The 26,134-nt window shown below is 44.5% G+C and overlaps 2 protein-coding genes across 2 annotated transcripts in view; one reads left to right on the top strand and one right to left on the bottom strand.

The window, feature by feature from the left end:
• Positions 1-16,900, top strand: part of LYL1 (LYL1 basic helix-loop-helix family member) — a 260,018-nt gene extending 243,118 nt beyond the window's left edge. Inside the window, exon 4 of the mRNA XM_086962514.1 lies at positions 15,384-16,900. Within this exon, the coding sequence (XP_086818640.1) occupies positions 15,384-15,895 (512 nt within the window). The 3' untranslated portion in view covers positions 15,896-16,900. The remainder of the gene's footprint in view (positions 1-15,383) is intronic.
• LOC147748485 (uncharacterized) overlaps positions 1-26,134 on the bottom strand; it is a 325,273-nt gene that overhangs the window by 171,954 nt on the left and 127,185 nt on the right. The window lies entirely within an intron of this gene.

Here is a 26,134-nt window from a genome sequence, read left to right as displayed (position 1 = left end):
AAGCCACAGACTCTGGAGGCATCGGCTGCCAAGTGGCCAAAGGCCATGTGTGTCACTTTCACCCAGTGCTGCCTTTTTAGCCAACACCTCTTTCTGTACTGGGATGTGCAGGCCCATGAACAAAGCTGAAAAACTGAAGCTATAAGACACAAAAACCAAAGTGCGGTTTTTCAGGAAGGCCCGGCTGGATAGCGGTGCAATAAACAGCAAGAAACAGCCATTTCAATGCGGTTATAACCATGCATGACTATTACCACACATCCTTTACAACGAATATGCTTTTACCATGCATGTATATTTCCACAAATATGCATTTACCACAACAGCAGGTCAATGGAGAGTGAGAGAGGGCGAAGTAGAGGGAGAGAGAGAGATACTCCTTCTACTTGCCACTTCCAAGGCAGAAGGGATTACTTTGGCTGTAAGCAATGCTCATGGGGTCAATTTATTTGTGGTAGGTATGTGATGGAAACCTGCAGGTCAAAGTTTTATATTTTAAACCGTCCTTCCTTCTGACATTGATAATCGATACCGGGCGCCCATTGAGTTCACTAGTAAAGACTTAGATTCGAAATAGCTCAAAGGAACCAGTTCGAATAGCATCTAGGTCAAGCTTCTCCGGCGAGCAGCTCGTGAGCTACTGGTATCTCTCCAGCTGCCTGTAAGTACCTGTCTAGTAAGCAGCCCAGCCTACTAAATTAGAAGCTTTTGCATGGTTGAATTAATATATGTATATCATAACTGAAAAGTGTGTATACAAGATGAAACAGTGTGTATTCACAGAACTCATACGCTGATGTTGCGACAAAAATTGTTTAATTTTCAAAATATAGTTAAATCTGATATTTGAGATATGGATTTTGAGGCCTGGGAGGCTCTTTGCTCATACTATTACCTTGGTGCCACAGCATTTCAGCTGTGGGTTGTATGTATTACCCATGTAGAAGCATTTTCAATTAACAAAGCCTTTTTGACATTAGAACTAATAACCCTCCCTGTTGCACTGAGGTGACTATTGATGGTAATCTTGCACGGGGTGGCGACTAATTTAATCTTGACTTATGCAATCACTATTCCGACGCAAATAATAGTAGCTCAGGATGACTTTCATTGAGGATAAGTAGGAAAAAGTTGGAGACCCCTAAATTCTAGGTATATCCAAAAAGCTCAACACAGTTCAATAGCAGACAGGTTGTACACTGATGAACATTGTTTGCGATCATTTGTGGTTTAATTTTATTTTATTTCCCTTCCCTTGCACCAGGTGCATATATAACTTTGGTGCAGCAGGTGCAGAGGCACAGGATCCCAAAGCCTTGAGCATCCCATTGACTCCTGATAATTGCTGTAGGTTACTACCTTAATTGCAGTCGAAGGGGCCATTTTCCTTGCTTGCTCCGGGGCCCACTGCACCATTGCCATGCTACTGCCTTGCACTCAACCGTCATCAACCACAACCATCACCTTAATCTTTTTAGCTAACCCTAACCCAGATCCAAACTGTGATCTTAACCGTTAGCCTAACTCACTCTAACCATAACCTTCACCCTATCCATAAACCTATCCATCACCTGAGCTTAGTTTGTACAAAAATAAATAAATAAGTGTATGGTCAAAGTTTTTCCTTTGGAGCCCGATGCCAGTGCTGCCAAATGCCAGAGTTTCCAAATACCAAGGTTACCTTCTCTTGATTCCACCTCGTGTCTTTTCATTCCATGCCTTTTAAATTCACCACCCTAAACTTACTTTCGCTATATGTCCATCTTACAATTTCATACTCCCCTTTTCTGCCTTGCTCTCTTTTGCTCTCGGTCAAAGTCTGTAATGAAAAATAAAAACCAGCCCCCCAAAAAAGCATTAGCAAAGCCAAAAGGTCTCGCCTATGAATGACATTTGCTGACTTTTTTATGTTGCCGAACAGCATCATCAAAAATGTAACTAAGTCAAAATGGCCAGATCCAATGTGATGATGTATATGCATGAATTTGTCACGAGTCATGGACACCTATAGACTGCAATGGCAATTTTTTTCTTTTTACTTTAATTTACCATTTCAAGGTAGCAGACGCCCATCTAGGATTGTAAATTAAATAATATGTGTGCGAAAGTGCATTATATAGAAATAAGCGACCCAATAGCAGTCAGGTTTCCGTAAGACAAAATAAAAAAAAGAAAACAGACTTAAAAAACAAAATGCCAGAGAGTCAAAGTAGCCTTCTGATACCCCTATGGACCAGAATTATCAACATCTCTCTTATGCAAGGCAGCATGCCTGACTGTCTAAAAAGTGGACAAGTCACACCTATCTTAAAAAAAACGTCATGCAGATCTCTCTGATCCCAACAATTTCTGATCCATTTCAAGCATCCCAACCTTAGCCAAACTCTTGGAAAAATGTGTTCATCAACAACTCTACAATCACATTGACCAGCACCAACTCCTCAATCACTGCCAATCTGGTTTCAGACCAGGTCACAATACTGAAACTGCCAACGACCATATTGTCGATGACACTTTATGCTTACTTGATCCTAATGAATCCTGTCTTTTAATCCTTCTTGACCCATCAGCAGCATTTGGCACGGTGAAACATGGAACTCTCCTGAACCTCTTAGAACTTAGGATGGGTCTCTCTGGTACTGTCTTAAAATGGTTCTGCTTATTCCTACAGAACAGATCTCAACGAGTCCCCATCAATCATGACGTACGATCAGACACCGGCCACCATTGGTGTTCCCCAAGGTTTTTCACTTTCCCCCACCCTGTTTAATCTTTACATAGAAAATCCCTGACTGAAATCCTCAAACTTTCCATCTCCTACCATATGTATGCTGATGATACAAAACTGTACATGAATCCCCAGATGACATCAGCACCCTCAAAAACATCTTGATCAAAACTCATCACTAGTCAACTCTTAACCACTTCAAACTTAACACCCTCAAAACCGAATTCCTGTTAATCTCGCCACCCAACCCAACCTCTAATAACAAATACTGGCTTCCGCTACTCACCGCCTTGAACTGTAGCTCACATATCGTTGATTCAGCAAAATCCCTAGGAATAACACTAGACAACAACCTCTCCTTGTTGAATCACATCAGCGTGACAACCTGAGGGGCCAATTACCATCTACATGCTTTAAGAAAACTAAAGCCTTTCCTGCCCAAGGCACTTCTCAAAATGGTGGTTCAACCACTCATGATTCCCAAACTTGACTTTGGGAATGCTACCCTAGTTGGCCTACCAAAAATAAAACTAGTACCACTGAAGGCTTACCCTCAGTAGAGTGGCTGCACAGCTCATCACAGGCATGATGAAAAATGATCACATCACCCAGGCCCTCCATTCTCTGAACTGGCTACCTTAAGAATCTAGGATCCACCTAAAAATAGCATGCATGAAGTACAAAGCCATCCACCACAACATCCTTGATACCTGGCTCAGATACTGGTTCTATCAATTCAATTCAATTTTAAAGCTTTATTCGATTTTCTCCTATTAAAAATCATAAAATCAATTCATACAAAAAAATATATCTTTACAGGCACACATAGTATATAGGTTAAAAAAGTATTAAATCAATTGGAGTGATTAATCGAATGATCATTAATTCATAATGAGTTCCGTCGTTTTAAAACACTTTTTAAAAACATCGTCATAGTCCTTATGCACAGAGGGTTCCCTAGTTGTTGCAAATTCAGATAAGCTGGCCTACATTGCCGCCAAGCCCCATCTCTCAGGTATTGTTTTAACCATCTAGCACGCTCTTTCTTATACAATTTGCATAACAGTACTAGATGGAAGGTGATCTGGGTGGATGCATTGTCACATGGGCAGGGAGCCAGAGTTCTATTCCAGTCATTTTTAGCTGGGTATGAAACTAAATGGTGAAAAAAGTTGAACCTGAATCTGATCAGGACAAAGCGTTCAAACCCCAGAGTAACGATGGTTAAGTATGGTTGTAATTTGTGAGTAGTCAACAACGACTGGTGTTCGAGCACAGATCTTTTGCTGACTTCACTTCCAAACCTGAGTATGTTGAAATGCTCCATACATAGTTTTTTTAGGGCTTTCTTTGGGATTTTCCCAATTAGTTCAGGTTTGTAGTACCATTCTGGCCTTTCAATGTCCATTAAAACTTTCCTCACATGCTCAAGCCATTTGATACTTTTTACGTTGTCAAGGGCCATAACGTCGTTAATTACTTCTCGATTTAGGCCCAATTCTGGCGTTGCCCAAATTCTCCGCCAGAGCAAGATTGGCTGGGTTTTGATCAGGTCTGTCAGATATTCCATTCCTAGTTCCATATGACAATTGTAGACTGATATGCTACTGGTTCTATCTGAAAGGAACAGAGCTTCTCGAAGTACAAACTCTCTACTACTGAAACCTAAAACATTTCACAAAAAGAAAACTTATAAGAGAACTTTCTCTGGAATTGCAACAAAAATGTGGAACTCTCTTGCCCTATACAACAGGACCATCCCTTCATTCACGCTTTAAAAAAACAAAGTAAAAATGAGACGACTCAATAATCTCCTTCTTATCTGATGCGACTATTGATAGCAATTTGAATTCAATGTTGGTGTTTTCACTGTCTCTTTGTACTTTCTATTCATGCTATATGTTTATCCCCTTTGTTTAGCATTCGGGCTCCACCCTATGACTCTATATTTTGCTCCTTGCACAATCAATTCTATTTGTTATGTTGTACAGGGCTCTGACACCAAATTTTGGTCTTGTTCACGCTCTATAAAATAAATGAAAGGTGGGTGGGCAGAAAGCAAATGAGGCTAAGCATACTAACTCCTGAAGAGTGAGGAGAAATCCCCGCACATGACTCAAAGACCTCAGTGGTCAATGCACATGCAATAGCAACCTAAGTAAACCTCCTTCTTACTAGGCATATGCACTCCCATGATAATGCACTAACGTGGCCTATCATGTGAGGCCAGGGAGGAGGAAGACTGTAACTGCCACTCTTGATCTTGCTACCCCTCAAGGCACGACTCCCTCTGCTATCCACAAGAAGGCAACAACTCTTGTTGAGCAGTTCAGGAAGAATAGCATTGCTTCTTAGGCCAGAAACGTGTAATTCTTGTAAAGCCTTTGAATCTTTAATGCTGCTGGCAGGACATTTGTGCATTAGAATACAAGCCGCAAGTACAGGCAGTGGGGTGCCTTGAGGTAAATCCATCTAAGGTTAAGTCGAAGACCAAATAAGGCACTTTGTCAAACAAGTTTAAACCACCAAAGGCTGTACCCAGCAGATTTGCCAGGGCATCTCCAGGGAGACCAGTGAAGCATAATTAAGCATGTCTTTGAAGAGCCACAGAACTAACTCATAGACCTAGCCACTGAATCCACTACGTCACTACTGGACCTAAGAAGTTATTTGAGGAAATCCAAATGCAACATAAACTATTTCAGCAAACTGCCCTTTCACATGATCCATTTTCAGGGAATAAAAATCTGGCCCATATGCCAAAGAGCATATGAAGAACATGCCAATAGATATGTGATTTTTGTTGTTCTTTTTTTGTATAGTTTTATATAGCGTGAACTAGACCCAAAGATATGAGGTCTCAGAGAGCTTTACATGAGCACCAGTTTCGTTACAGATGGACACATTCATTTTTTGTTAGGCATGGGGAGATTAAGTGATTTGCCCAGAATCACAGAATGTTGAGCGTCATTGCCGAGACTTGGACCCAGTTCCCCAGCTTCCAGGTCAACCGCTCTAGCCGTAAGGCTACATCCCCTCCCTTATTGCCTGAATGAAGCCAGCTCCTTAATGAAAGCAATTTCTTTTCTACCATCTTGACCCACTAAGACAATTTGAGATGAAGAAAATTTAAATTGGAATAAAAGAGAACGAAGTATCAGACTTTCAAGAAATGGATGAGAGAATCGAAAATGTGGTTGCATGGAGCTGGGCGATGATGATGAGCAATTTGGCAATGAGTAGACTGGCCAGAGGCTGACTAAACACCGTCCCACATAATAGGGTCCAAGAGGGCCAGATTAGAAGGCAATAATAGTTCTGAAGTCGAGGGATTAGGCTGGAGGATTTCAGCCAATGTGTTCACTGGAACCTCTCAGCCACCTTCCACAGGACCGTCTTAAGAAAAAAGAATGTCCTCCAAATGGACTTCTGAGAGGCAACCAGGGACAGTCTCAGTAGAAGTGCTGAAGTCTCTAGACACCAGGAGACCCACACGGGTACCCTCCTTCGAGTCCGAATAAGAGTGAAGTGTGTCTGTCTCACAATGGACCCTCTGAACAAGATAGCCATTAACTGAAGCCTGAACAAAGCCAGCATGAAGTCCAAGGCTTGAATTCCCAATGCAATCCAGATTGCATGAAAACGGATGTTAAAACTGCTGAGTCCATAGATAACTGCAAAAATTGATCTAGAAGCAGTTCCGTGAATGATGTCTGTAGAAGCGCCAATACCAAAACTGTCAGCATTGCTTTTACTGGCAAAAAGGGGTCTGGTGCGGTCTGGATAGCGTTAGCAACATCAACGGGATTGACTGGAATTGGGACAGAGGCTGACAGTGGACATGGCTGAAGGATTCTAGTCGCCATGGGGCCCGATGATGCACCAAATGGAGATGAAGACCAGCACATAGCAAGTACAGATAGGAGAAAGCCGCCACTTGAGCAGGGCCGGGACCAAAAAAAGCCAGGATTCCATCTGGCAGCCTTGGACATGGAATGAGAATGGAGTAAGGCAGTGATGACGCCTCATGTCTTTCAGAACAGGATACAAATTTGAAGATGATGTCATGGCTAGATTCTGAAAAACACGCTCATTACCATAATACTTGATACAGGAGAACTTTCTTGTGAACAAATAATTTTCTCTGTGTCTGTCTTGAGAACAGGGGTGACAGCTCTGTTGCTCATCACAGCCTTGCTGCATGAAAGACATTTCCACCTAGACCTTGACAGTCATTGAATGCAGGAAGCCACATCTGTAAGCAGATCAGGAGGAAGGAGCAGAATCCAAACTCCAAGGGCAGAAATCATGTGGGTCCATACAGAATGCCTGACCGTTTTGTAGGAGGCACTTCAAAATGAAAAAAGTTACTTACCTTCAATAACAAGCCCTCTGGTGGATATTTTATTTACTTGCAGAGTCCCTTCCTTTTGAATATCCAAGGCGTCAGACTGGATCTGTAAACTTTTCAATAGCTCTCCACGCTGGTAGCGGGTGCTGGCTTCATCTCAGTGCCGAAAATAACACCACAATGGCATTAGATGAGGTAGGCCATAAAGACCCCCCACTGATACCCTGACATCACTTTCTCATCCATGTTTTCCATGCCTTCAAGGAGAACAGAATGAGATTGACATATTATCAGCAAGGTGCAGTGCAAAATTTACGCTTGGAACTTATAATGATGCTAGTAATAAACCAGTCTTCAAGACGGGGAGGTTGGCTTGGTCAATGAGAAATTTGCAGATAGACAGGGTATCCACCAGAAAGATTGTTACTGAGGTAAGTAACTTTTTCTTCAGATGGATATTTTATATCTGCTTATTACTCACCTTTTGAATAGATTCTTCAAGCAATGTCCAACTGGGAGTTGGGCTTAAAGGAGTAGTTAAACTTAAAATTTGTGGAAAAATGAGCATGCAAAATGTCCTTCCCTCCTGACCTACGATTTCAAACAGTAATATTTTGCAAGGGCTGGAAGGGAAGCCCATGGCCCTGTGCTTTGCAATCCTCTGCCACAGGGCCTGCTTTGGAAATCTCTACCACAGGGGCTCTCTCCCCTTTCCAAGATGAAGTTGAAGACTTTGCTCTGGTGGAAAGAGCTCTGATGCCCTCTGGCGGTTTTTTCTTGCCAAGGCAAAACATATCTTAATGTACAAGGTTTTGCACATGGACAACATCCTCCTTTGAATAGCTTTGCCCTTCATCTTGCCTGTGCAGCCCATGAAAAGTTGATAATCGAGACACAAATCTTTAGTATGTTTAGTATAAAAACTGTTCACCCTCTTAGGTTCAGCCTGCTGCGCCTCTCCCCCTCCTTATTGGGACGGGCAGGAAGAAGTAAGTTAAGATATGGACTTCACAAATTGAAAGGGTGTGATCACCTTTTGCAGGAAAGCAGCTTTGGTTCTAAGAACCAGCCTTTTGAGAAAAAAGGCCCTAAAAAGAACTTGATGCTCAGCACTTGCAACTAACTGATACGTCTAGCCAACATAATGGCAATCAGAAAAAACTTTTAAAAGTATGCAATTACAATTGGCAACTCTGTAAGGTTTCAACGGGTGAGATCTTTGAAAACGTAAGAACCTGATTAAGATTTCATTAAGGTATAATGAATGGGGAAGTATGATACATATTGATAAGAATCTTTAGAAACCTCATAATCATATTGGGCTTGAATTAGGAAGTCTAGTATTAATGATACAGAAAGGCCAAAAATGTGGATAAGTAACCCTTTACTATACCCACTGCACAACTCTGCTGATTCAACAATAGGGCGAACCATAAGACACCTGATAAGCGGGCCTTGGGACACCACTTGACAAACCTACTCCATCTCCCAGAGGACATCGTTTTGGTGGAATGTCTGCACGCACTTAAAATAACATCCACCACTTCAAGAGGTAGATGAAAAGCATTCAGGTGCCCCACCCAATCTCCAACCATAATGGTGGAGGCTCTGAAGATTGGGATGCAGCACCTGCCCCTCCAATTGAGAGAGGTGATTTACCCTGTTAAGCAGAATGTACGGTGGCCACACAGAAAGGTACCCCAGGTCCATATACTATTCAATTCTCCATCACCCAAGGAATCAAGGACTTGGGAGGAAACGTGTAGTGAAGTGAATAGCTTCACTTTAATTAAACCATGTCCCCGAGGCTCCCTGCAACGGTTACTGGAGGGCACAGAACTGAGTCCAATGGGCATTGTTATGAATGGCAAATAAGTCTACGTGGGGTCCACTTTTCTGTAGAGTCGCCACTCGTGGTCGTCAAGGTGAAGATGACTCTGGCTATCGAATCTGACGTTCCGAGCACCAAGCCGATGGTTGACAACCAACCAGATCTGGTGCTTCTGCCCCCAAGACCAGAGATGTATTATTTCTCAGCAGAGAAGATGCTATCTCACTCCTCCCTGTTTACTGACAAACCGCATTACAGTTGCGTTGTCAGTCAAGATATGGAAGCCCTGGCCACAAAGGGAGGGAAGGAGGCCCTTGAGCACCAGCTTGATTGCTCACAACTCCAACAGAATGATAAGTAACATCTACTCCTCTGGTAACCAAAGACCTCCGATCTCCAGTTCCTCGAGATGCACTCCCAACCCTAGAGTGGAAGCGTCTGTTATCACTGCATCACTCCAGGTGGAGGCTGAAAGAACAGCCCTTGAAGTAAGTTCTCATCTACACTCCATAACATCAAATCCTTTGCAGCATCCTGTGAGATCAATATGAAGTGTGAAAGATCTCTGCTGTGCTGAAACCAGTGCCTGCGGAGGCACCACTAGACAGCCCATTTGTGCCAGCGTGCATGAGAGACCAGGACGATACAAAAAGCCAGCACATTTAGGCGATGATAAGACCATTAGGACTGAAATGTGTATTCCATTCTGAATCATCAGAATCATAGCTTAAATACCCTTTTATCGTCTGAGGAGGGCAAAAGGCTCGACTCGATGTAGTGTCCAGTACAGCCCCTAAGAACAGAATGTGCTGGGAGGACTCCAAGTAAAACTTGACCATTATGATGTAAAAGTCCAGGTAGTACAGCAATGATTCTGTCAGTTGCAGTTAGTGCAATACCATTTCTGGAGACAGCCTCACTACAGAAACATTAGGATTCCTGATCTTTTGAGATGGGTGGTGACTCCAGCCATCACCTTCGGGAAGACTTGTAAAACAAAAGTTGAGCCAAATGGTCAGACCACAAACTGGTAAAGTACGGATCCCTCTCTTAGGCATAGGTACTTTGTGTGCGAACATAGAATCGGTATGTGAAAATAAGCATCTTGCAGATCTACAGACACCATCCAAGGTTCCGCTGCCAGCGATAGCAATACCTGAGCCAGAAACAGCATCTTGAACTTTTCCTTGTGCAGGAGCCAGTTCAAGACCCTTTGTTCTAGAATCGAATTAAAACTGCCATCCTTCTTCAGGACCAGTAAGTACAAGGAGAAGAACCACTGTCCCCATTCCTTCTCTGGCACCAATTCCACTACCCCTTTCTGGAGTAAGCTCTCTGCCTCCACTGAAGAATGCATAGACAGTCTGCAGAAGGGAGGGAAGATGAGGGGGGGACGGATGGAGGAGTCTGTTGGAAGGGCAGAGCATACCCTCTCTGCATGATCTGCAAGCAGTGCTTTAAATGGGCCGGTACTCACCAGTACGGAGTACCGGCACTTTTTAATTTTCGCCCTTTGAGTATTGGAACTTCTCCTAGGACAAGGGGAGTGCCGGTACTCATGGGGGCCTTGCCTAGACAAAGGTGGTGCTCCTCATTTTCTCCTGCCTCGGCAGCACTTTTCACATGACCTGATCTGATGCTGCAATCCTGGGCTGAGTTTGCACAGGAGCGCCAGAACAGCAGCTCTTGTCACTTTGGACAAAACAATCTTGCCGTGCTTCTCTGCAACTCTTCCAACAGCAGTGAGGCGACAGGGTGTTTGGCCTACCCTTTGATCCTGCACAGTGGGAGTTTAGAGTCCATCATAAAACTCATAGACAAGGATGTGGGGCGCATTCTTTAGGCAGAACAGCTTTTTAGCATGCCATTGTTTTAAATCACTGAAAATGTTAGTTCATCAACAATTTAAATTAGGCATTTTTACTTGCATGTAAATCCCCACTCTTGCTGCCACTTGTATGATTACCCTCAAACAAAAAAAACACCTTAAAGGCAACATAATTTTGTTTGGTTTGGTGCATTTAAATGACAAGACAGCATGCAAGTGCTACTGTTGTTGCCTTTTCAAATAGATCTACAGTACATTATTAGGAGGTGCCAGGGCAGAGGCAGAACGAAAGGGCGAGCCAGGGTGCTTTATTAAGAGTGCAGAGTTCCTGTGTCAAGCCCATACAATAGACCCTTGGGTTTAAAAGGCAATTGAGCAGACCCCAAACACCCTCCCTAACCCCATTAAACTCATGAGACGTCCTTCAATTACTAAATGCTGGGGGCTCGGTGTGCGGAAGAGAAGAGGGCAGGAGGCACTTTTCTGCCAAAAGCATAGTTTGTAGGTTGTATTATTCGTAGCTCGACCACTTATCACACGGTAATCTTAGGCAGATGACTTGTTTCCTCAAATTGAACTTAAATGGTGCACTGAGATGGCTTGTTTTGTGCGTCTGGTAAAAAAGGTCAGCAAAGGTGCGAGGAGTTCCCCTTGAAACTTTTAGACCCTCTTTAGTAACCTGTATAATGCTGAAAGGCTGAATTTTTATCAGGGCAGAAAAAAGTTACCTAAACATTGGTGGTTTTGCGTCCAGTTGTATACAGTTGAGTGGCCTCTTTGGTGACCGGCACCATTGCAGCAATCTCAGCAGAGAGGCCAAGAACTGAATGAGCCCCAGTTCTTTCCATTTTGGCAGACTTACCTCAGCAGAACGCGAGGGAGGGGGTGCATGTTTTTGCAAATGTGGTTCGTCTGGTGCCTTTCACACTTCCCTAAATGCCCCAAGGGCTGTGAGGCTTTCAGCCGACAGTGTGCACTCACACAACTGGGCAAGTCAGTTCTTGTGGTTGATGCCCAGGTGTTTTGACATGGCCTGCCAGGATGGTTATGATGCCAGTGCCAGGGGTTTGAGGCGGGGGTGCCCATGATACAGAGCATTTGGGTTGGTGGCCTTTCTAACAACAGCGCCAATCTGAAGCCTGCACCATTCTGTCATTCTCGGTGGCCCTTGCTGCCCCTTGTATGATTACCCTCAAACAAAAAAACACCTTAAAGGCAACACAATTGTGTTTGGTTTGGTGCATTTAAATCACTTGTTTCGTATGGGAAACCATACATAACCCAAATGAGACAGGCAGCTCCATTGAATGCCTTACACTTTCAGACAGGTCTAGATTTTTGTTGGTAATGCTTTTGCATGCAGGGACTCGTAGTTCCCCCTTTTCATAAGTAAGGGTTTCTAAAAATTCCAGCATACAAAGTTTTGATGGCAAAATTCAGAGACAATTTTGAACATGCCATTATTAGTAAATGCTTTATAAATGATTATTAGGGCAATAACCATTGGGCAGATACTTCAGATTTTTTCACAATGCACTTGGATTTCTTGCATATAAAGGTTGAAAACCTAGCCCGCATCTGGCTCCGCCCCTAGTCCTGCCCCACACTCCACCCCCCAGTCCATTGCTCCTTTTGAAGAGTACCTGCACTTATTTTTTTCCATTTAAGGCACTGTCTGAAAGATGCATTGATATGAAGTTATGGCCTTCATGGCTTGTAGAAAAAAGGACACTAGCTCTCCAACAGGTTCCATGTGTTCCAACAAAAGGGAACTAGGGCTGCTGCCCTGCAGTAGCCAGGGAGGAAGAAGAGAAGAAGGGAGGCAAAGGTAAGCCTCAACCTTTAACAGTGCCATAACTCCAGTACTTCCGTAAACAAGGGGTACTGTTGCTGCTGGTGCTGGCTTTGCTGTTTGCCACAAAATGGAGAAATCTCTGGCGAACCCCCGCAGTTTACAAATCTGTCTATAATCTTGCTGCTAGGTTTGGAGTCCTGGAGACGTAGTAGTGACAATGCTGTCCTTGAATATCTCAAGTGCATAATCTGTCTTTTAAGCGAACAGCCAAGAACAATCAAACATGAGGTCCGGCAGGGTGGCTTGTACATTGTTGGAGAAACCTGAGTGCCAGACATGACTCCTAAATGCCAGAGAGACTCCCATTGCATATGCTACAGAATCAGCCGATTCAAAGCCTGATTGGCACACCTGTCTGGCCATGGCCTGACCACCCCACACAAGTTCTGTGAAATGTTCCAGCAAGTGGTCTGGGAGATTTGGAATAACCATTTGGGCCATGTCCCACAGGGCATGATAGTAACAAACCATTATACGGGTGGCATTAAAGGACTTCAGGGCTCCGTGCTCAAAAATATGTGTACTTGTCCAAAGGACAGGTAGGGAAAGCTCCAGGACATAACTTAGAGAAACAGGATACTTGCACCACTAGGCTCACTTAGGAAGGCTGAACTGACCTGGGGCGTAATGGAGGGACCCGCATCCGCAAGGGTGACCAGGGGAGGGGGGATTCCCAGGGTTCCTTGTTTTGGAGAGGGCCCCTCTCTCCTAAGACAGCATTGGGCCTGGAGGAACCGCAGGTGCCACTACCGGTGTACAGAGGCAACTTCTGGCTCCGACTAGGAGCCCTGAGGCATAGAGTAGCATCTTGGTGCCTTACCTTTGAAAGGTGTGTGCTACTCAGAATCGTGTGGTCACATCTTTTTGTGTCTGTGTGGAAGGACTGCAATATCGACTCCAGTGACTTTGTCCTTGTACGGGACTTCCTCCTGAGCCTTCGATCATCCCGAGACTGGATCACAAAAAGTATAGCCTGCCTTTATTTGCTGGCTTTGTGGTGCATGCTCCTGCATGACTCACAGAACCTTGGGTTGTGTACTTCACAGTCCCTTTAAGGTTTGAAGCCTGATTTCTTGGGGGCAGCAGCACTACACTTCACTGCATATTTGATGGAAAATCATCAAATCGTCAAAAAAGCTATGCTTAAAGTTTGGGGAGAGCAGGATGTAGAACTGTGCCAATGGCATGGAATAAAGGGGACTGACGTCAGGGCACCAGTGGGGTGCTTTATGGTTCCAGTCTCTTACAACGTCATTTGCAATGCTGAGATGAAGCCAACGCACAGCCCGGCGTGGAGAAGTATTAAAAGTTTCTGAATCCTGTCTGACTCGTGCGATATAGAAAAGGTGAGTCACCTACAGGTAGAAGTATCCATCGAAAAATGTTTTAAGTGAAATTCCATATCTGGTTGAAGGATGCAGAAAAAAGGCACTGGTGTTGAAGTGCGGGTGATCGGGCATACATCTCAGTGACCTCAAATCCAGGGTGGTGCTGAAGTCGAGCTGGATCTATGGCGCAACCTACGATTGCAGAAAAGCAATATATACGTTTAATGGCTCCTGTGGAGATTCATGAGGTGTGGAATCTGCCAGTATATGTATACGTCAGAAAGAAGAACAGCAGGTAGAGGAAAGACGTAAGTCCACAGTAGGGTGTCTTTGTGAGATCATGTCACCCTCTCAGAGATTTATTTTCGGTGCATGCCCTAACGGTGCCCTGTACTGCCACTTTCTGTAATCTTATGAGCTTAGCATCACCAACCACGTTATCACCGCTGATGAAACTGTTTGAGATCTACATTGGAACAATTGCGTTTGGAGACTTCATTTGGGCCCATTTGATCCTCTGTGGTTCAACCTCTGTTAAAGGCTCAGAGACTATGCAGTCCTATGTCGTCTGCAGCCACACTCAGGGAGTTTATTTGAACCATGGATCCCCAGTGACTTCTTGGCAGTAGGAATCATGTCAAAAGCAAGGCAATGCATAAGATCTCTCACCACTACATTGGTACTGCAAGTTGACCCAAGCCTCAACTATCTCTCTTCTACGACCAACACATAGAATCTGCTCCAGTCTGCTGATCTTATTGGTTCTAAACATTCATCCTAGCTTCTCTTCGATTATCATGGCACTATTCTGGCCTTCTTAGTTGGTCACAGAAGGGATGCAGAGATTACTAGTGTTCAGAGTCTGTCAAAATATTCTGTCCTTCATTAAATGGAGCAGATTGATAGCTAAAAATCCCTCCTAGCCCAAGCTCTCCAGCTCTAGAGACCTTTCAGTGCAATTGTGTTGACTTACTAATGTTCTAGTTCTTGGTGTGCAATTTTGACTATAGACCAGTTTTCGTCTTATTCAAACTTTTCAATTTCGTTCTTCTTTTATTTATGAAAGCTGACCAGTGTAAATGAAATAAATTTTTGAGATAATAAAAATGATATTTCATTAAAATGTTAGAATCTGAACATAAAGAAAGATTGTTATGATAATGTGTGATGAGTCATGAATTAATAAGGGCAAGGTCACAACAAAATGCACTCAGCATGAGAAATGTTACAACGTTACCTGAAATTTCCAATTTTGTCGTCTTCTAAACACTAGTGTAAAGACTGTTTAATCAGGTGCCAGCTCCTACTGTATGGTATAAATTAATTCTGATGCCCACTTATGATTACAGTTATTGGTGTTTGTAAGTATCATTGAGCAAGTTTCTCAATCACAACTGTGTCTGAACATGTTTTTCTATTGCCTAACTCATGTTGTCCTATTGTGTTCCTCCCTGTATTCCAGTGCGACAACCTCAGAAGGTGGCCCGCCGGGTGTTCACGAACAGCCGAGAGCGCTGGCGACAGCAGAACGTCAATGGCGCCTTCGCAGACTTGCGGAAACTCATCCCCACTCACCCACCAGACAAGAAGCTGAGCAAAAATGAAATCCTGCGGCTTGCCATGAAATACATTGACTTCTTGGTCAACCTCCTGAACGACCAGGCCCTGGAGGAGCTGGCAGAGCCCACGCGTCAGGTGGTGAGAGGCTCAGGACCAGTGCCCGATCCACTTAGGAATGGGCACGATGACGCAATCCCTCTGGGGGAGCAAATGGAAGACCCTGATTACGGACAAACCAAAGCGGAGGGGAATATTGTGCTGGTGGTGACAGGGTGCCCCTCTCCTCTGTCGGACAGTGAGGCGGACAGGGGAAGTCCAGCGAGCATTGGTGCAACACGTGAGCTGGCGACCAGCAAAGGACATGATGCCAATGGAAATACTTTGAGGGTGGGGGTCATTGGGGTGCAACGGTGACAGGAACTAACTGCATTGGGCAAAAACATTTCCAAGGGGCAACACTTTGCCCTTACCTCGAGGCTCCAAAAGCAGGACAGGCTCATTTATGCTGGCAGGGTAGAGGCTATTTCAATAGCCCTGCAACATTTATGACGACTTTTGATTGTCACCGAGGACTTTTTGTCATTTCTTTAGAGAGAGCCTTGCCGCCAAAGTATTGGGGGGGGGGGGGGGTAGAAGAAAATGAAGACCAATTGTCAGTAAAGTAAACAAGAGGCAATGAAAATGTCTAGGATAGAGCGACCCCATATTTAACACGTGAATCAAACGCTGCCTTCCTGTTGGAACCCACAAAGCTCAGCTCTCTAAGACATGAGTTAGAGAAACACAGCCCATGACTGACAACAGTCAGCAAGCCACGTGAAGCCCAGAGGCCCCATCTCTAGAAGTCAGCTGCAATGATGCCGCACCTCGCTCGGGTGACACTAAAGAAGCACTCCTTGATATCGTCACAGCATGGGGTTGGAAAAGGGTCATCATAGCAAGGCACGCCGAGACTTCCATTGTGCAACATGTCTTGCTCCTAAGAGAGATCCTGTTGAAGCTGACAGGTCGTCTGTGTTAACAGGGTCAATAGGCAAGTCCTCTCTGGTTGTCAGTGAATATGATGCTACGGGCAGTTGCCAAGTGAGAGACAACAGTCCTGTCTGGGTGTAGGGATTTCCTTTGTATGCAGGAGGCGCCACTCTTGATGTCGGGGCTTATAATACACACTATGTCGTGATGGTCAGGAAGTAAACGTGGTTGAAATCTGAAAGAATCCCTACTGCCCGTGTGGTTGGATTGACTTGTACACCGCTCTGACTGTTCTGCCATCTGAGCTGAATCCTTCAAAGGCAGAGAGAGTTAAAATTCGAACATAAATTAACTGGCACGTCCACTTTTAATCATTGAACAAGTTTCCTTTTCGGCGATTAACGTTGTCCCCAAATAAAGGATCAATTCCATCCCTTCTCTAGTTAGGCTTTGTGTCCCGACTCCGCTTCCTAAAAAAGAAATTAGTATCATCCCTGGCGACGTCATCAAACACTTCCCTTCTCACAGAGGAGGCCTGTCTGCCTAGACCCAAAGTTAGACTCAGCATTACAGAAGGAAGGCAGCCCTTGGTTTTGTATGTTGAATTGTACTTCCCGGAGATATTTACATTATTAGTAGCAGGAGCCGCGTAAATGTGCACCTACAGCGAACTGTTACAATTCTTCACTTTCAGTATAAAGTCCAAATGCACAGGGGTGATTTAAAAAAATTAAAACAAACATCTATGATACAACACACACACAAAAACCAATCATAGAAAAATGGCGGTGAGAGGACATAGGCAATGGCAGTAGTTAAACAAAAAACTTACAAATAGCCTTGGGTCAGCTTTAGAGAGTAATGAAAAAAATGTATTTGTCTAACTGCAGAGATTCTATGGTCATGTAACTTACCCACCTGTCTGCTTTCCATCCTTCAAAGATTCCTAACGAGAGTTCAACTGAGTGCCCGTCAGCCTTCCCTCCTTCAACGATTCACAGGGAAATATTGTACGCTTATCAGCTGTCAGTGTCAGCCTACCTATTTGCAGTGGCGGCTCCTCTGCTAAGGCGGAGGACCGTCGCCCCACTGCTGTTGTGTAGCAGTAATGGAAAGGAAAAATAAAATGATAATAACAAAATGTTATTACCATTTTATTCTTCCCTGCTGCGGCATGAGGGCGGGCTGCTCTGCTGACAGAGCAGGGGAGGAGTTGTGAGCACACTAAAGTGCGCATGATGCTTTGACCGGCCCGCTCAAGCCAGCCAAACAGTCATGCGCACTTTAGCATGTTTCCATGCAGGCTGCATTACAGCCTGCACAGAGAACATGCCCAGACACCCAGTCCCCATTGGAGACCCGAGCCACGCTTCTCAGACCAATCACAGTGCTGCATTGTAGCGTTGTGATTGGTTTGGGGAGGCAATCACAATGCTGCGTTGTGATTGGGTCAGGGGAGCCCAGCTGCTTCCTGTTCGGTGGAGGAGAGATGTCGTGGGACAGAGCGGTGAGGAGGTAAGTGAGTTTTTCTTTTTTTTACAATTATACCTCCTCACCCCCCTGCCCTACCACCCCAGATCCATGCTGGCCGCCACTGACTTCCAGACCTGCTCAATGAGATTCTTTAAACTGAGTACCTGTCAGCTTCTCAGAAGCAGAAGGGCTAAAAGGCTATTAGAACATTCCACCCACAGAGGGTAGAATGTTCTAAATTAAAAAGGGGAAAACAGAAAGACAAGCATTGGAATGCTGGAGCAGAAGGCTCATATCAGCCATTATAAGCCCGGAGCTACTCCATTGTCTTGAATGGAGCTCTGAACATTCCAAAATTCTAATATAGCCTTATAGTCCGCCAAAGCGGGCTATACCAGCTATTAAAGGCCCGCTCCAGGGTTAACAAGGGAGCGGGACTTTAATATCCGGTATAGCCCAGCTAGGAAGGGCTATAAGGCTATTAGAACATTCTGCCACTAGAGGGCAGAATGTTCTATCAAATTAAACAAAGGCCTCTTGGAGCCTGAGAGGATGGAAATCTCCTCGGGCTCCAAAAGGCCTTTGTTCAAACAACATTGGACTGTTGCTCTGTGGGCCTTTACCAGCCCATAGAAGCAGGAGCACTCCGTTGTCTGCAATGGAGTGCTCCACATTTCAATGTTCTAATAGCCGGTATAGCCCACTATGGCGGGCTGTAAGGTTATATTATAGACTCACTCTAGCGTTAAAGGGAGCAGGCCTTTATTGGCCAGTATAGCCCACTACAGAGGGCTTTAAGGCTATTAGAACATTGTCCTTAGAGGGAAGAATGTTCTGATTAGTAAAACAAAGGCCTCAAGAGCCAGAGGGGGTTGTAATCCCCTTGGACTCCATGAGGCCTTTGTTCCCAGCAAAAGCTGTGAAAGGAAAACATTGTAATGTTGATGCTCTGTGCTTATACCAGCCATTGTAAGCCTAAAGCTATACCATTCTCTTCAATGGGGCTCTCAACATTCCAGTGTTCTAATAATTGTTCAGGCTCTGTGTGTGTTAACATTTCATTCTTCAGATATTCCTGAGGAGATCTTCAGTCGACTACTGGTCAGTCGAAAAGCCTTGAGAGTCAGAAAATCAGCAATCAGGCTTCAAGTCTGTTTGAATTCAAGTCTTCAGAGATTCGGAAGGCGATTTGTGAAACTTGCTGCCTGTTTGAGTTTCATGCTTCATTAGTTCAAATGGAGATTGTTCAAGCTGAGCAGCTGTAAGCCTCAGATATTCACACAGCATGATTCCTCAGCCTGACTGCTTGTCAGCCTTACACCCATCAGAAATTGAGAGGTGATTCATGAAGTTGATTGCCTCATTGTTCCATCCTTGAGTACTCCTAACCCTGTGGGCAGATCACGTTCAGCAATAGTTGGGGAGAGTAGACCTGTCCCTCAGTTTGTGACAAATACTGCTGCAGTAGGATAAATAGTACACTTGACCCTACAGTTAAGGCACACTCTCCTCTAGCACAAGAAGGAGAATACGTGATACGGAGAACCTGTCAGAGTCAGCTACACTAGGGCAAGGAGTTCTATTGACCCTGCAGTCATGTCAGCAATACAACTGTCATATACGGGGTGCACTTTACCGCATTGGTCAGGTCACACACTGCGATATTAGAGTGAAGAGTACTGCTGACATGGCCTTAAGGTCAGACTCTGTTCGAGTATGGCAGCATAGACCTGACTGTTAGAAATTGGGTCATTAATTTAGGAGGGAGGAATCCTTACTAATTTAATAAAAACACTATCAGGTCAGGTCACATTACAGCTCAATGAGAAGCTCTACTTAATCCCTTGTACCTATGGCACAAGAAGCAGACAATTCCCCAAAGAAATCTTACGGGAACCAAAGATATGGAATATTATAGGTTACATTCAAAGAACACCAAGTAATGGGCTGTCCAGAGCCTAGCCTAGGAGTGACTTGTATGTATTCATTTATAATCTTTATTTCGGCACAATGGAGCCATAAAAGATACATAAAAACAATCATTACACAATATAAAATCTACATAGAGGGGCTAGTGATTTTGAGGATTTATGGATACAGTTTGATAATCAGGACGATAAAATCTCAATATAAATTAATTTAAAAAGGCATCAGTTAAAAGTACACAATGGGAACATTAGTTAAATTCATTTTTTCGTTTTTTCCAGTATAATAACTTTAAAATTGTGAATATATGTAGGAGATTTGGCTAGCCTAAAGTAACAACAATCATTACATCTAAAAAGTGCAAAAATCTAATTATATTACAGTTCTTTTCATAACTTCAGACCCACTTTATCTCGTAGAAAATGTATTACAAGTAAAAATCTACTACCACCAAAGACTATCATCTGCCTAGTATCATTCCTAATAATCCTTTCCGCTTCCTTATAAGAGCGTATTCCTAGATTAAGACAAAGATGCTTAATCCATCTTTTCCTGTCCGCCGCATAAGCTGGGCAAAAAAAGAGGATATGTGACTCATGTTCTCTTGCTTTGTTTTGGCACATAATACATCGGTCATTAATCTTGTCTATGCAAATACTTGTCCATCTCGCTATGGTCTTGTTAGTTTTCAGAGTTCCATATCTAAGTTTCATGTATAGAGTTTTAGCCAGGGGTGGTTGGACCTCATCTAAAAACTGTTCAAAGCAGGGACTGTCTTTAAAAGTAAGAAATTTGCATATCAGAGTACCACCCACTTGGACATTTGACAAGCCATGGTGGATGTATGACCAAAAGGCAGTTTTCAGCAATTGTTTTGAGTTTTGGCTTAAGCTCAAAGGCTCTTCCCAGAACTGTGTCAACCCAATCTTGTTTAACCAAGAACGCACATGTTTTAACCAAATATTAGAGGAATTCAAATCCAATCTCATTATTTCCTCAAGACCATTTCTAAAATCAGCTAACTCTGGTGTACACCACAGTCTCACCCATAACGACAATGGTCTCAGGGTAGCATAATGATCCACGCGTTTCATGCCCTAAATCAAGCATTAAAGGTATTAATGGTGTATTTGTTGGCAACCTTAAGAGAGTCCTATAAAATGTATTTTCACTATTTACAAACACATTCCTACAGAATGTCCCCCATATTTCTGCCCCATACAAAGCAGCGGACTGGACCATACTTTGTATGTATACTTATATGTATTGAAAAGGAAGGTTTGGGCTGTCAAAAGGTTTATTTTGCCCGGTCTAAATTGCAGCTTAAAACTGCACACACCATCTGCAATGGCAGGGCAGCGACGTCTAAGGGGCTACTTAAGTTTGTGGCAGCACAATCAGTGCTGCAGACCCACTAGCGGCATTTAAGTTACAGGACCTGGGTACATGTAGTAAATACATTAAACATGACAATTGAGTATAAGCAAATGTTGCCATGTTTTGATGAGTGAGCACATGCGCTTTAGCACTGGTTAAGAGTCGTACAGCGTGCAGAGTCCTAAGGCCAATAAAAACAAATTCAGCAAAATTGGGACAAGGAAGGCTAAACGCTTGGGGGAAGACCACCCTAAAGCTAATTGGTCTAACATGTGTTCCTCCCCAGCTGAAAGTGGGGAGAAATACCCAACCACTTGGGAGTTCTCATCACTAAGGTGGGAGAACCTTGATAGACCTGGTTCTGACACAGGACTCAGGACGGTGTTCCATCGTAAAGCCTATTACCTGCAGGGATATGGACCCCCTCAATAGTTTGGGATTTTCACCCCTCCTTTGCATTAACCATCTGAGGGGCATGTGGTCTGTCTTGAACTGAGACGTGAGTCCCAAACAGGTATGGTCTCAGCTTCTTCAGTGCCCAGACCACAGCAAAGGCCTCCCTTTCAATCGCACTCCACCTCTGTTCCGAGGGAGGTAACCTCCTGCAAATGAAGGATACTGATTGGTCTAGGCCCTCCTCATTGAACTGTGCTAAGACAGACCCCATGCCATGCTCTGAAGTAACTGTCCCAAAAAGAACAAGTGATGGACGGAATGATGAACAATGTCAAAAACTCACCCCCAGTACCTAGATCTGGGCCTAAATCACTCTTTTTTCTTCTCACCACGCCATTCCAGTTTGGACACAACCATATGCAAATCAGTCTTGACGCTGCTCCCCATGGGAACAGTCCAGTCTAAACTGCCAGGCCAGGTCCTCCATGGACCCAAAACAAGCGTCCTAGGACCGGTTTTGTGGTATCTCCCCATATCAGCCAGGATAGATTTACTTCAGTAGCATGGCAAGCACAGGACCCACGCCTGGGCATGCCCATCCTACTTAGAGTGACAAATGCAAAAAGAACAAGTGATGGAAAGAATGCTGAACAATGTCAAACACTCATCCCCAGTAGAGAGATCTGGGCCTAAATCCATCGTTTTTGTGCTCACAAATCATTACAGTTTGGACCCAGCCATATGCAAATCAGTCTTGACCCTGCTCCCCATGGGAACAGTCAAGCCCGAACTGCCAGACCAGATCCTCCCTGGACCAGAGAGTGCTTGACATTGTTCAGCATTCAGTCCATCAATTGTTCTTTTTGAATTTGTCACCCCTAGTGGGATGGGTATGCCCAGACGTGGGTCTTGTGCTCACCATGCCACTGGATTCAAGCTATCCTGGCTGATGAAGGGAGATACCCCGGAACAAGTCCTAGCATGCTTGTTTCCAGTCCAGGGCAGACTGTTCCTGAGGGGAGCAAGGTCAAGACTGATTTGCATATGGCTGGGTCCAAACTTGAACGGCGTGGTGAGCTAAAAAAACAATGGATTTAGGACCAGATCTCTGAATGGGGGTGAATGTTTGACATTGTTCAACATTTCGTCCCTCAATTTTTCTTTTTGCATTTGTCACGAGTGGGACGGGTATGCCCAGACATTTGTCCCGTGCTCACCATGCCAGTGGATTCAAGCTACCCTGGCTGATGAGGGGTGATACCTCGAAATCGGTCCTCAGATGTTTATTTCTGGTCCAGGGGACCTGGCCTGGCAGTTCGGGCTGGTCGGTTCCCGGGGGGAGTAGGGTCAAGATTAATTTGCATATGAATGGGTCCAAACTGGAATGACATGGTGAGCAAAAAAACTATGGATTCAGACCCAGATCTCTGACTGGGAGTGACTGTTTGATATTGTTGAGCATTCCATCCATCAGTTTTTCTCTTTACTGATGTGTCTATCTGCACAATAATCTCCTTAGAGAAATCAGGAACCTTGAGGACAGCTGCTGTACACATGGCCTCCATCAGAGTGTCAAAGGCTTTTTGACAGGCCTCTCTCCTAATCACTTTTCTGGACTGAATCTTTGAAGTCAGCTCTAATAAGGTGGCAACAATTATGCCATATCTCTTAATAAACCTCCTATAGTACCTATGAGGCCCAGGAATGCCCTCACCTCAGTCTGTGTTTTAGGGGGTTGCAAGGCCAGTATAGGAACTGCTGGAGGACTCAATCACCCCTAACACCAGCATTTTGGAGACAACCTCCTTGATACTAGTACTCACCTTATCTGACAGCCTGTAAATTTTATTTTAATCAGGCAGACGTCTCCAGTATCTATGTCATGGGTACAAAAATGTGTATGCCTTCTGTGAGGTAGAACGGAGAGGAGAACTCCTTCAGCAACCAGCGACTGTCACTTCCTGTTCTGGGGTCAGAGTAGGTGAGAGGTTGACACCCTCTACTGACCCACCATGTTCTTGGGCAGACAGGAGGTCGGGGAGAGACTCTCTCTCCTCTTCCACCCCCTCATCTGTCACCAGGAGCATGTTGAATTCAGACCTCTCAAAGTGGGATTTTAGGTGGTTTATGTGGAGCACCCTTAAGGGGTTTCTAGAGGTTTTGAGATCCACCAAGTAGGTAGACTCCCCCTTTTGCTCCTTCACCTCAGATGGGACTGTTCAGCGGTCCTGGAGAGCTCGGGGCTCGCAAGGCATCATAACCCACACCTTCTGGCCAGGCTAAATCTCTACCAGAGTGGACCTCTGGTCATATCAGAGTTTCATGACTTCTTGACTGGGCTCAGGATTGCTTTTAGCTTTTTTCCAAAACCAATGCATCTTGTTGTGAAGTGCCAGCATGTAGCTGACCACATGTTGGGGGAGTTTCACGGGAGCTTGCTCCCACCCCTGTCTGACAAGGCTGAGAGGTCTCCTTACAGGGTGGCCATAGAGAAGTTTGATGGGGTAAAACCCAACCCTCTTCGGTGGCACATCCCCGTAGGCAAAGGGTATGCATGGTAGGTAGGCCCATTACCATGCCTTCAAGGGTCTTGTTGAATTTCTCCACAAGCCCCTTTGTTTGGGGGTGACAGAGAGTGGAGGACTTGTAAGTCACTCCACACTCATCCCACATAGACTTCATGGATGCTGACATTAAGTTAGTGCCTCTGTCAGACACTACACTTTGGGAAACCCTACATGTGTCAAAATCCCCATAAGGGCCCTGACCACAGCAGGTGTGCCTAGATGGCCTCTGGGTAAGCGGTTGCCGTGGTCCACCAAGACTAGGATGAACCTGTTGCCTAAAGCTATGTTGGGGTCCAAGGAACCAACAATGTTGATGCCTACCCTCTCGAAGGGAGTGCAAATGACAGGTAATGGGTTTCGGAGAGCCATTAAGTTTTTTCCTTGACTTCCCACTGGGCTGTTAGGTGTGACAGGACCTACAGAATGTATCCGATGCCATCGTCATCTGAGGCCAATAGAAGTGGGCAACAAGCCTTCTGAAGGTCTTGTATTGCCCCAGATGTCCTGCCAGGGGGATGTCATGAGCCAACCCCAGTTGGAAGGTCCTGTCACACTGAGGAATTCTCAGCACAAGGGTTTGCCCAGGATCAGGAACCTTAGGCTCACTGTAATTGAGGTTGTTCTCTCAATAGATTAGGTTGAGCTTCAGAGGTATCACCTGGTGTCTGGGTCTCAGCTTGCTGCCTCAAGCCCTATAGTCTAGGGTACTCTTTCTGACTTTGCAGAATTCCTCCCTGGTGGGATGACCCTCAATTTGAAGTTAATCAAAAGGAGACTAGCTAAAGTAAAAAGGGGTTACCGAAAATTATTAATTTTTAGTTCAAATGACTCAAGTATGTTTCGTCAGAGGGTAATGGCACCTGGTGAGTGTGCTCATGAAGCCCTCACCCACCAACCTAGTTGGTCGCATGCTTCATCATCGGGCCCACCCAGTGACACCTAGCGTGTCCCGGGTGTGCTTTGACGCCTGATTACAGCGGAGCAGGTATGTCGCTGAGTGTTCGGTGAAGAGTGTTATGAAATGTGAATTAAAACGGCTTGGCGGGGGTCCTAGTACCCGGAGGGGAATTAGACTTTAATACCTGGGCCACCATCAGCGGTTAAAAATAAGGCTGTTGGATGTTAGAGGCGAGTTACGACCTCCCACATCCTTAGATGGGTCAACATGTTTCAGCCAGTGCCTTATGAATATGCTGGCTTTCTTCAGCACGATTAAAATTATGTGTGTGTGTGATTAAAACTAGTGGGTGTGTAATTCAGACTATGTGTATACACGCCCTAAAGTGTTTTTCTATGTGTGAGAGGGGGATTCCCTTCTCAAAACACCTATACATATAACATGTAAAGACAAAGACAAAACATACAGGGGGAAAAGAGAGAGTCACTTGAATGTATTGCATTATATACATCTGACTGACGACTTTATAGCGATGAGGGTGCAGGCTATAAGCGGCTACAGTGTAATGGTATTGGTGGTACCATTATGGTGAGGTTCGCACTGGAAGTTCGGGGGTGGGGTGGCTAAAACACAATATTCACAACAATAGTGCATGAGTGGTAAAATAAAAGAAAAGAAAACGCAAGAATTCTTTCTTACGCTAGTTTAAGCAGTATTCTGCTTCAAGGTTGTGAAGTGGCAATGGTTGGCCCTGTGGGGGAGAAAGGTTTTGGCCACTTAGATTAGATTGAGGAGACCTGTAGAAATGAATCATTGGGTGTGTGGCAGTGGGTGATGAAGTGGTTAGTTAGTCTGCTCACATTTTTCTTGCATCTTAATTAAGACCAGAATAACCGAGCATCGAAGCACCATAAGATGCAAGAAAAATGTGAGCAGACTAACAAACCACTTCATCACCCACTGCCACACACCCAATGATTTAAACTGGACAATCATTGAGCAAATCCCCGAAAGCACAAATGATAATGACAAAAAACTTCTGGG

Source organism: Lissotriton vulgaris, chromosome 1_1 (genome assembly GCF_964263255.1).
Source record: "Lissotriton vulgaris chromosome 1_1, aLisVul1.2, whole genome shotgun sequence".
Classification (NCBI taxonomy): domain Eukaryota; kingdom Metazoa; phylum Chordata; class Amphibia; order Caudata; family Salamandridae; genus Lissotriton; species Lissotriton vulgaris.
This window is presented reverse-complemented; position numbering and strand designations above follow the sequence as displayed.